This window comes from Batrachochytrium dendrobatidis (assembly GCF_000203795.2).
Source record: "Batrachochytrium dendrobatidis JAM81 unplaced genomic scaffold BATDEscaffold_19, whole genome shotgun sequence".
Taxonomy (NCBI): Eukaryota; Fungi; Chytridiomycota; class Chytridiomycetes; order Rhizophydiales; genus Batrachochytrium; species Batrachochytrium dendrobatidis.
Window position 1 is genome coordinate 54,028 of NW_006281117.1, and position 12,024 is coordinate 66,051.

Sequence of the window (12,024 nt, forward strand, 5' to 3'; positions counted from 1 at the left end):
CAACATTTTAATATTCAATTATTGTTAATCAGTCAATTGTTGGATTGGTAAATACGCTACAAAACATTCATTTACATGCTGAATCTGACAAGTGAATAATGATTGTTCCAATCAACAATTGGATTGAATTGACTGCAATATTGTCATTGATTACAGTCACTGTTGACCAATACATTGTAATACATTGACAGTCTCGATATCAACATTGTCATTCATGTCAAGTTGTGTGTAGTTGCCAACATCACACCTTGACAATACTGTTGTTCTTGGACGTATGACAACATATTAATGTAGTATAGTTTTGGAGGAATATCACAAAAGTAAAAGATGAGAATGAAGGAATGAACCAATGAGTTAATTGTGTTGTTTATTGATAAAAGAAAACATTGATCATTTTATAAGAATGTGGATAACGGTTATGCGTATCCGTGAATTAGACGTCATAGCTGAGAAAGTCTCTTGTTATTGCACAAGTGATGGCTGCGATAGACATCGCCTCAAACATATATGCGTCGTGTATGAGTCTCTGAAATATCTCGTTATTTATGATATTTCACATTACCAATGTTTAACTTTGGCACAGTAATGCGGACTCGTGCACCGAGTTGAGTTGTCCAGCAATCGATTTTGGAAATGTGTTTGATGTGATGGTTTGAGATGAATGCCAAATGACCACGAATGTTACCAATTGTCATGACAGTTGATTGTTGATTCAAAACGTTGTTTATTTGGTATTAATGGTTAGTGTCACTCATTGACCTGTCAGATCAGCAAGTGTTATTTCGGTGAGTTTCGTGTTTATTGTAGTCACATCAACATCAGCAGGCTGCACTAGGGATTTGCTTGACAGAGTTGCAGATCCAGTTGGATTGATAGACGAGCAGCTGTGCAAACAACTGTGCGAGTTGCAGGATGTTTGAGATCCAACAAAACACTGCTTGCACACAAGTTCACGAATGCAGATTGTCAGACTTGACCATCAACTCGCAGTATAAATTGCGTGTACGACAGTTTACACGCTTGTCCATCAACAATAAACCCACATAATCAGCAAATCATCAACGAGCAGCCAGCTCAGTGGTCGGGTTGATGTTTTTTATTGGAGTTTCTGGATCAAACTTGACCTGATTTGTACCGAGTTGTGTCATGGCTACAAGTTTGACAGCAATATATTGATCCACTAATAATCTGATCGTGTTGTTGATTGTATGGATGTTGGTAATCCGTTGCAGATTGATACGGAATGTGACCAGAATACCACAAAGTTTATTGAGTGTGCACATTGCATTCGATGCAAAACGCAATAAACAAATGCGAGTTGCAGCATTCATTCAAGGTTTGACACCAGTCGATACAGCATTGACCGCAATGGCATTTATGTCAACAATTGCACGACTACGGAATAAGTCGATTGTTGCTTGGCATTCCGTATCGACAGTCTGCGTGTGTGTGCAACGTGCTGTTGTTGCATATAAACAACTTGAATTGACTTTGTGGACAAAACACAGTCACTGTTGCGATGATGTCCACAGTCGTGGAAATGGTTTCGAATACCACAACTGGTATAACAACTGCATGTGTTGGTGAGCAACCAGAGTCCAGTTTGACCAAGATCTGTCCCAGTAATGATCGAATGACATTGTCGTGTTTGGTCATCATGACAACAATGTCATTGGTTTGGCTCTGCAACTGACCAAATGCGCTAGTCACAGCGATCAGATCAGTTTTCAAGGATACAACTTGCATGGTGAGGTATGTGACTGTTTGTAGCATCTCGTCCATCGATATGAAAAAGTCAACGTTTCCAATCGAGTTCATATTACCTCGAGTTGCCCTGCCAGTAGTTTGGATTGGACTGATACCACGCAAATTGTTGGTCTGCGTGTACACTGACAAATCGTTGTTGATCAATCGCATGCCCACAGATCCAACTACATATACCAGTCGAGTTGCATCAGACGCAGATGCACTGTCTGGATCAATCGAAAGCACCTTACATTTGTCACGGATGCATTGGGTGGTCGAGGAAACGGTACTGGTTGATTGATGCGGTGATCTTGCCATGTTTTCAGCAATCATGAGTTTGGTCCAGTCACCACTGCAGAGACTGCAAACACTGAACAGGATCTGGTTGAGTACCGTGATTGGGTCTTATTTTTGACTGTAATGGATGTTTTGTTATCAACGATTGTTGAACCAGAAACTTGTAACTCGCGCACATACTCACAGAGACTGATAGAATCACTCAGTCATGACATGAGCTGCCACATCCTCAATCTATCAGCTTCACCGGGAAGCTTACTGCTTGTGTACATCATCTGGTCAGCCTGTCAAATATAAATAGTTGACACATACCAATAAATAAAACATTAGTCAACCATAACTATACAGTTGTATCAATCCAGCACAGCTTGTGTAATTTCAAAGCTAAACCCAAGATTTATACTAATACAACCAACTTACTTTATACCGAGTTTCAAAAGGCGGTTTGTCACACGCCAAAACCCGTTTAGCATAGCTGTATGACAGCATAGATGCTTGAGCATCGGTATAATGCTCAACGGGTCCTGATGAATGACCAGTCACTGCTGAATCTGGTGCAATGGACTCTGCAGTATATATGGTTGATACTGTAGAGTCACATTGCTTTCCAGACTGCAGTATCCTAACTGCCTCAATCAAGGATGAGACTATAATGTAAATATTTTAAAACAATCAATCCATCAGTCAATATAATCAGTATAGTTACCATCAACACACTACAACCTAAACAATCCACAATACATGCATTCACATCCAAAACTCGTGAGAAATTGATACAAAAATCACACACTTACTTGGTGAAGCAGGGATTCTTGGATCATTGATTGCACTGATTGTACTGATTGCACTGATTGGGCTGGATGTATACATATCAGTATATATGTTTTCCTGATTTGAACTAGTCAATCACAACATTACAAAATTATGCACAAACAACAGTAAAAGTTTAAAGTAGCATTCAACCCATTGTCCCATAAATCAAATTAGGCATCAACCAATTCAATCCCAAATAATAATCAACCAGCACAGCATACCAACCAATTCAAATCACAATTGATGCACATCGAATGACGTTCAATGACATTAGATAGCATCAAAAACAGTCAAAATCATTACCATCAAAGTCGCGTAGTCGGAGTCGAATCAACAAAATTAAATTCGGCAACGTTTCGAGTCCATCCCAAAATACCGTAAATGCAATCATCAAATCGTAAATAATACACATGCAAGTAAACAGTCATGTTAGCAATGTGTTGTGTAACCAAAATACAATATTCAGATGCACAACTATAATACAAATACTGTACTGCATACCTTTCTGGATTCATGCTTGCTTCGGCAAGGTGTGGTGCATTTTCACAAGCATTGGTTGGTTGGGGAATAGTGTTTTGCACACTACGGCAAGACTGTTTTGGAGAAAGAGCCGATAGGATGTTGAGACGGGACCACAGTGAGCTCATTATTGGTATTTGTAGGGTGTCAGGAAATGAATGGAAATGGAAATGTAAAACGAGTTGATCTCGAAACTTGATAACAATAATATGGGTAGCAGTTGTAATAGTTGCAATAGTTGCTGCAAACTAATACGTTTAAACAAGTAGTGTGTATGACTGTTTAACAAAATACACAAGGGAAACAATCAGATCTGAGATTTGGATCAATAAGTGGATGGACAAGTATCTCCAATACCAATCTAGTTTCAACAACACAATAGTCGGCATTTTCAATGGGTTTGGTAATCCAGTCAATTCGATCCTCCCAGAAACAGTGAAATGATGAATGGGGCAAATACATGCCAGATTTTGCCGTCATTTCATGTATATAGCCGCGATAACAATCATTGATGTCAGTCGAATCAATCAATTTGTGTAAAAATGAAACAAAAAGTCTTGGACGGCCTTGAAGAGACTGTGAGATTTCTTGAAGGTCAATATTCTTTGACACATCAATAGTAGTTTGAAAATATCAGATGATTTCAAGTAGTTGAAGTCGGTGAATATCAATATATTATCTGGTTTGAGTCCAGCAGCAGAGTATGTCAAGTCCATGGTGCAGATTCGCATTTGTGTTCCGCACCATATATTGTTGAAGCCATCTTGGATAATAGTTCTGGTCAAAAACGAAAACAACGACCGAGGAGAATCAAATTGTCCAGCAGTGTTGATGCAGTTTTGTTGAACGATAGTCCGACTTTAAAAGACTTAACATATGCTGCGATTCGTCAAATATAACACGACCGTCTTTTAGGAACCATGATTTCAACTGTTGATAGACTTTACCAAACGCAGACCAAGGAAGCTTAGATAGATGATCGAATATTTTACAAAAGAGTACACCAGTTTGTATACTTGTTTGAATGCATAGCCATGTAAAAGGCTTGAGATCGGGATTTGTTTCACAGAGTGTTTTCAGAACAAATATACGAGCAGAAATCAAACACTGGATCAGTCTTTTAGATTGGTATTCAAAGACTGCTTGATTCTTGTCCGTCTTTTTGGCAGGTGCCAACTGTGCCAACTTGTCAATCATTGCACTGAAATCAGGTCGATAAAACAGTCAAATACACAATATCGACACAAACCATAGCAGGTTGTTGTTCACATCCACTGACACCGATCATGACAATATTGTGTAGTTGTCAGTCTGTCGATTGGCATTTCTATTCCGATTTGTATGTTGCCAGAATAGACTTTTGAATACAAAACATTAGGGATTGTGACAATGTCTTTGATGTCGATGTTCATGATGGTTTGATCCAGATGAATGGTTTTGATTGAATGTTGGACACACAACAGTTGTGTTCATCATACAAGTGTATTGACTGGACAAGGTTCACAAGAGTGGTTTGTAAAGTGAGTTCATGTCCATTACAGTGTCTAGTGTCGATGATACAGAGTTTAACAGACATATCACTGTTGTATTTGATGAGTGGATCAGTTTCAGTGGTTTGATCTAGTCCAAGAACAGCAAGACAATACCATGAATTGCAAGTTATTTCCACTCCATCAACAACAAAGTGGAAAGTAAGAAGTTGATGGTCAACTGGAATACCAACAAGCCTTTTAGTTGTCTCAATGATGGTGGTTGCGACCAAGTCAACAACAGGCTGTTGTTCAGCAATAGAACCTGTTGGCTTGGTCGCAGATTACAAGACAGGATCACTTTTGGTCGATACACTAACTGAATATCCACTCTGTGATGGATCAAGTCGAGACCAACTACAACGCATGGGACTCGCTTGCTGCACTTGTAGCAAATGGGACTGTTGGATCCAGTCCACTCATCATCAAATCCAAGAATGATGTTGGCTCAAACCCAACAATCACTGATTCATACAATTATTTCAAGAAAACTATCCAGATCAATGGTATCAATGTTTCTACAAATCATCTCAAAAGACCTGATCAACTTGACAAACTCACATACTTGGTTTGAGTATCGGTTTGTCATATTGACTTGTTCATCTGATTCTGCAAAACCTATATTCATTAATATGTATCAACATAGTTTCAAACAAATGTCATTTGGATTTGTTTCTTGGACAAGATTGCACGACACTTTTGTTGGAAATGCATTGATTGTTCCAAACAACAACGGATAGAATTGGAAAAAGTAAAACTGTTGTTTCTTGATGATGCTCAACAGTAATTACAAGACACAAGTTTATGGAGACTTTTAATCAAAGCATCGCTGAGTTGGTTGTCATTAAGCATGCGATTTATCATTGCATCAAACCATCTTTTTGTTGGAGGAATTTCAAGTCCTGTTGAACTCGGTAGTCTTTCAGGTCTTGAAAAGTGACTTTCTACTTATTCCAGCCAAACTCTGTGAATTCCATGAATTCCATGAATTTACTCGTTATTGGGTTGCCAAACAACATGAACAATGAGACCTTGAAACATGTTCTTGTAACGGAATGTGATGGTCTTGTTGGTGCGCTGTGTGTGTCGATTGATGATCTAAAAACACAATGTCTAAACAACATTGAACCCACTCGAGCAGATCTACTACAATACTGTCTATCAAACGATTCCATGTTGGATATGACTCGTTGTTTTGGAAGCGACCATTCAGATCTGATTAGAAATGGTTTTAAACTGTTACTCAAGAAATGTCTGACAAAAATCATCGATTGGACAACTTGGAAAACCAGCAAAATATGGAATCTTATTCATCACTCAAAAGGCTGGAATATTGATGGAGTCGTCCGACCTTGAACTTGCTTTTACTTTGCTGTTGGTCAAAAAATACTATTCAAATGGACATTCACAAACTGCTTCCCATCACAACATTTGTCTCTTCAAAAACTCATACGCAATGTTGTCTCATCAATATCGACCAATGTATTGGAATCTGTTTCGTCATGCGGTTTTCCAAATGAAACAACTTTACAGCACATGTTTATGGAGATATTGGTTTACTTGACTAAACCAGACTGTTCAATCTAACCAAAACTATCAAAAGTATTTCCCAACAACTCGAATGTGACGGACACTATTGCTGGTGGAATTGATTATTATTTGGACAATGGACTAGGAATCAATCAACACATTGACAGATTTGTCATCCTAAATGGAAACAACGACAATCCAGTTGTAATCCATATTGAGCCTTGAATTCAAACAGTCGTGAATCAAATCATTAATAAACTACAAAAACAGTCCAATATGCCAACTCGCATTTATCCACAACTCGATATGTGATGTTCAAATGTCTAATATTCAGACTGTGTTGATTGCAATTGTGGTTGTAATTGTGGTTGTGTGTAAATATCAATCCAATACTCGATTCAATACTTGATTCAACTTGAGCATGTACAGTTTTGTAGTAATCCATTTGATCACATTGACAGAATCAAGCAATGATCTGATTCAACAACACCAAATGATGCATCCATATCACTTGTATCAATCAATTGTACACAATCAGTCAATATAATCAACAATCACTGTCATGATTGATTCAATTCATTCAATTTATTCAATTGCATAGATCTGACTGGCATTGCAACTCATTGTTGTAAAATCACAACCTCATAATCTATCACCAATTATCAAGATTATACACCCACTCATATATGTATTTGTTGTATGCTCTTATGATTCGAGTTCGGTCACTTGTCAATTTATCTCGATAGTGTTTGGCTTCAGTTGGTGATTGAACACCTTGAATATACTGCGTGATATCATTCCACAGTTCAGGCGGTATGCATGCCTTATCAAGACTCGAGTTGTACCATTGTGGTTGTTGTGGAGCCACATGCGCAGTCGAAACAATCCGACGAGATGGATTCACTACAAAAAATGTCAGAATCTTGCAGTGTCCTGGTTGAGTTGGATCTGCAAGTTCAAATGATTGCTCTTTGTGCTGGTATCGATTGGGATAAACTGCACATCGACCATTTGGTAATTCAAGCGATCCTATATACTGATTCTGTGGTGATTCTTGATCAATGTCATACACATCTCTCCAATACATATCAGATGCTCTTTCATCAAAACGACTAACAGCCTCGCGGAAATCGAGTTTGGGTGTGGTGATATTTTCCACGTCGTAGTAATACAGTCCAATCGCAACAATCGATTCGTTAATTGGACCTTCATTGTGCCAGTTTCCCTTGTCGTATTTAGGTTTGGATGGTGTCAGTTGAATGTTGGTGAGTTTGACAATGACTTGTAGATTACGACCACGCAGTGACACTGGTTTTGCTGATTCATATTTGGGTTCAAAATGTTCCGGAAGTGTTGGTACATACACGGGACGAATGACTCGAGTGTCTGATTCCATATCATCATAGTCTGAATGCCTTGGTGGTTCATATCCCTTTATGCCATTGTGAATATCAATATACTTGAACATTGGATTCATCGTTCTGAACAGACTTTCAAACATTGGGACAAAACATTTGAATATTTTGGCAATGCATTTGTACATGTCTCGATGCCATATCGGATTCAGATTGTTGATATATGAGTTGATGGTCACACTGCCATCCTGTTCGACACGGAATTCACTCGGAAGACATTGGAACTTGCGTGATATAAACTCGGAATTGCCGTCAATGATGGGCATATCTGAAACAAGTCGAGTCGATAACAATATATCGCATGGTACCATTGTGGTGTATTTGAGTCGTATCCTCAGTGGTGCAATCATCGTTTGTCCATATACAACACTGTACATTGATGCATCAATCAGATTGTGCACCATTTGACCAGTGTTGTGATTTGATCCATGTTCAATATCCGATACATTTGTCATCAATCGCGTATGTACATTGTCAGGTATGCCATTGTCCAGTATATACGTCAGTTCAACAGGTCCTGGGACAATTGTGCCAAATCCATCACTGCCACTACAAACAAGCTGCTTGACAAAAACCTCGAGTTGTTCCAATGCAAGATTAAATGTTGATGGCAATATATTCTGATCGAGTGAGTCGGCCCTCCATTGCTCCACAATATGCTGGTTTGTGATATCGATCCACCACATGGGTTTGCAAAGTATATGTTGCAGATACTGGATATACTGCATCTCGACAAGTGTGCGTACCTCTCCATGTTTATATCCGGCCATTCCAGATTTCATATCAATTTCGGCATTGTCGTTGTATGGCCGAATGTTCGAATTAGCAGTGTAAGCCCGATGCTGAAAACACGTTCCAATGATCTGGTCAGCAACCCTCTTGTTTGTGTAGTCAGTATCATCCGATTGTAGAATAGCCGTTAGATTTTCAAATATCCCGCCTTGCTCCAACTCGGTACGTATTGAATTGTCGGGATGATTGTCGGCAAAATTCACAAGTGTTTTGAGTAGGTTTACAATACTAGTGTTACTACCATTATAGTCACACAAACCTACATCTGTACGTGAATAAATAGTGTTGAGTTGCTTTACAATTCCATATTCTCGAAACACCTTGATCATCTCGGCCTTGTTTGTAGATTTCTGAATCATGTTGTTGACATATCCAAACAGGTACAAAGAGCCACCCATATCGACATCACACATCGATATCGTCAATTGCTCAAAACCCAACAATCGTACAAGCGATACAGGAAAGTCGCGCATATTGGATGCAATTGTTCCTGCTATCTTGATTATGCGTGATTTTAGTTCAGAGTCGTTGCTGTATTTGGTACACAAGTCGCTAAGCATTTGAATCAAATCCAGCCTTATCAACTCGGCTGAAACTATTTCACAATCTTTATAGTCGCATAAACTCTGAATAGTATCAATACTTTGATCAATCACTGTTTGATCGACACTCCTGTATTCATGTCATGTCAATCCAACCATGTCAAATTTACCAATTGTGATGACTGGACACACATTCATGCATAACACCACATACCTGAGCGTATTGACCAGTGCTGGAATGATACCACATTTCACTGCTTTTACTGGGTTATCACGATGAATATTCAGATACATGGCTTCAAGATTTTCGATAAAACCAACAGCAACTGAACCATCGGATGATTCCAGTCGTGAAACAAATCCTAATACCACGATGCCAAACTAATGATATTGTTCAATGTCAAGTATACAATCAACATGACAAGACTCGACACTGTACAAACTGATCCAATATTGTATCATTACAAACATACATTTTCATCGTCAATACCATGACAAACTTGCAAGAACAGGTCAATTGCCAATCTGAGCATTTCTTGATCAGACTCGTGAACAATAATCTCAACCATTGGTTTGATGTTAAATCCATTCTCCTCACTCCAGAGTTCATAACTGAACAACTCCGTGCATGATTTCATCGCCTATATGCATATTGACACTAGATGAGTTGAATGTCAATCATTTGATCAATACCAATCATGACTTGCCGCTATTTTGACTTGACGGCTTGGTGATTGCATGAGTTGTGAGAGTTGGTTGCTTAGTCGATGTGATACTTTGAAATCATCATCATAGTATACAATACTCAAAAACACTACAGTAAACTCCATTACTTTGATCTACACAACACATGTTGATTAGTTTAGTCATGAACAATCCATTATTGTTACAATATATGAATACCTGTAAACTGGGTCGATTATACTCCAAATACTTGGTTATGATATCTTGCAGTCCAATACTCTGTAAGCGCTGCACTACATCTGTAGACTCTGTCATTTCAAACCAACACAAAGTCAGCAATGGCTTGAATTCATCAATAATACAATGGCTATTAAACTTACTGTAATTCTGTTCTTCCAACTCCATTATCAATACAAGTAATCTGTCCCATATTTCATCAGCCTTGTGTAGTTGAGCATCCGTTGTTAACAGTTTCAAATCTTCCAGGTGTTGGATCAACTCTTTCATGATATCATCCAACTCCATGTTTGATAAAATTAGTAAAGTTGAATTTTGATTGAATTTTGATGACAATTTTATATTGGAATATCCAGATGGATACCCCTAAATGGTAGCCTGTGGCAAGGCTAATTCTAGTAAGCACACACTTTGAATCTCCAAATTAAACCCTTCATCACCACTAATCCATGTGCTCCAAACTTCATTATCCTCATTTTTGGAGATTCGAGTCACAAATAACGGGTAAATAGTATTATTATTAAATTGGCTAATTACAGAAATCAATCCTATTGGCTCAATTACTTTTCGTTTACAACCTCTCATTATCAAACACGTTATTTGTTTGTATCACAAGACAAACAATTAATTACTATAGGTGCCGAGATATTCTCTTATCAATAAACAACTATTCAAACTATTTCAACTTTTTACTATACTTGAAAAGACCAGATCTGTTGATCTTGGATTTCAAGTGCAACTTCCATTACACTTTTGATTTGTTCTCTTTTGATAACTACCAACAGTTACAGATTATACTCTACTATTATTACATTTTATTATACAAATCACGAAACTCCAAAAGTTATGACAAAATTTACACCAGAATTAATGTCTCATTAATGTGAGACATTACTAGTGTGAGAGTGTTGACTTGCATTGTGTGAGACATTAGTAGTGTGTGAATGTGAGACATTTCTGAATAGTTTAACAATCAAAAACCATCAACAATGACGTTTGAACTGGAATTCACATGACTTTCTTGGTTTCTTCCATTTTATAAACACACTCACTTTCTTGTTAATAAACAACACAATCGAATATTGATTCATTCCATCACATCTTCAATCAACTGCAACACACTTGCCAATAATGACAACCATCAATATGCCATCATATGTTCACAATCCTCAAATTCAAAAGTCAATTTGAAACCCCATTTTTAAGCATCTACAAGTCTGCAATATCAGATTTGTGGTTGGTACATAATATGTTGCCAATAAAAGTCGACAAATTGAGCAACTGCAATGTGCCTTGCTGTATGATAGTAACATACCAGAAATTATGAATGCTTTCAAAATCAAAAGTCTGCAAACGATGTCACTGCTGGCTTGTAGCCTCTGTTTACAAACCTACAATCAACACATTCACTGGATTCGTATAATGGTAAATGCTGAACCACAAACCGCTGATGATATTATTATGGATGATGCTCATATTATTGGAAATCAAACGATTGGTGCAGTTTCAAATGCTGTTTCATCACACAGAAAGTCTTGCTACAGAGTCTGAATCCAATAGCAGTGAATCTGCAGTTTGACCAACACAGTCAATAATTATCGTTTGAAACTCGAATCAAGTGATGATGTTGCTGTTTCAGATGCACTCAATGTCATGAATGCAGTAACATTGAAACCAACTCAAATCATTGATCATGAACCAATTTACCGTGTCTTGATAAAAACACTGATAAACCATCATTCATACATGAGCTTGTCAAAAGTATGAATTGATTGCTGAACAGATGTTTAAAGTGGAGCTCAAAACAGTGCAATTCAATGTACAACTTTCCAACGACTTTCCCGCTACAAAAATTACAGTCTTGGAACTCAAAGTGTACATCAACAATACTTGTGTGTATTGACCATCAATGATGTTGTT

General features: G+C 37.9%; 3 protein-coding genes across 3 annotated transcripts; 1 reads left to right on the forward strand and 2 right to left on the reverse strand.

Annotated features, from left to right (window-relative positions):
• Positions 1–1,395: 1,395 nt before the first annotated feature.
• BATDEDRAFT_28535 (uncharacterized protein) lies at positions 1,396–3,855 on the reverse strand (the record flags this gene model as incomplete). The annotated part of the gene is made up of 6 exons (XM_006682894.1): positions 1,396–2,150; positions 2,303–2,327; positions 2,464–2,690; positions 2,838–2,941; positions 3,358–3,623; positions 3,733–3,855. 6 exons carry the CDS (start codon positions 3,853–3,855, stop codon positions 1,396–1,398), a joined length of 1,500 nt encoding a protein of 499 aa, XP_006682957.1.
• Positions 3,856–4,552: 697 nt separating this feature from the next.
• On the forward strand, positions 4,553–5,371 carry BATDEDRAFT_32535 (uncharacterized protein). The gene has a single exon (XM_006682920.1). The coding sequence runs from the start codon at positions 4,821–4,823 to the stop codon at positions 4,992–4,994; it is 174 nt and encodes a 57-aa protein (XP_006682983.1). The 5' UTR covers positions 4,553–4,820; the 3' UTR covers positions 4,995–5,371.
• Positions 5,372–8,329: 2,958 nt separating this feature from the next.
• BATDEDRAFT_32537 (uncharacterized protein) lies at positions 8,330–8,870 on the reverse strand (the record flags this gene model as incomplete). The annotated part of the gene is made up of 1 exon (XM_006682921.1): positions 8,330–8,870. A coding segment is annotated over exon 1 (205 nt), but the record flags the coding sequence as incomplete, so codon positions are not given.
• Positions 8,871–12,024: the final 3,154 nt, after the last annotated feature.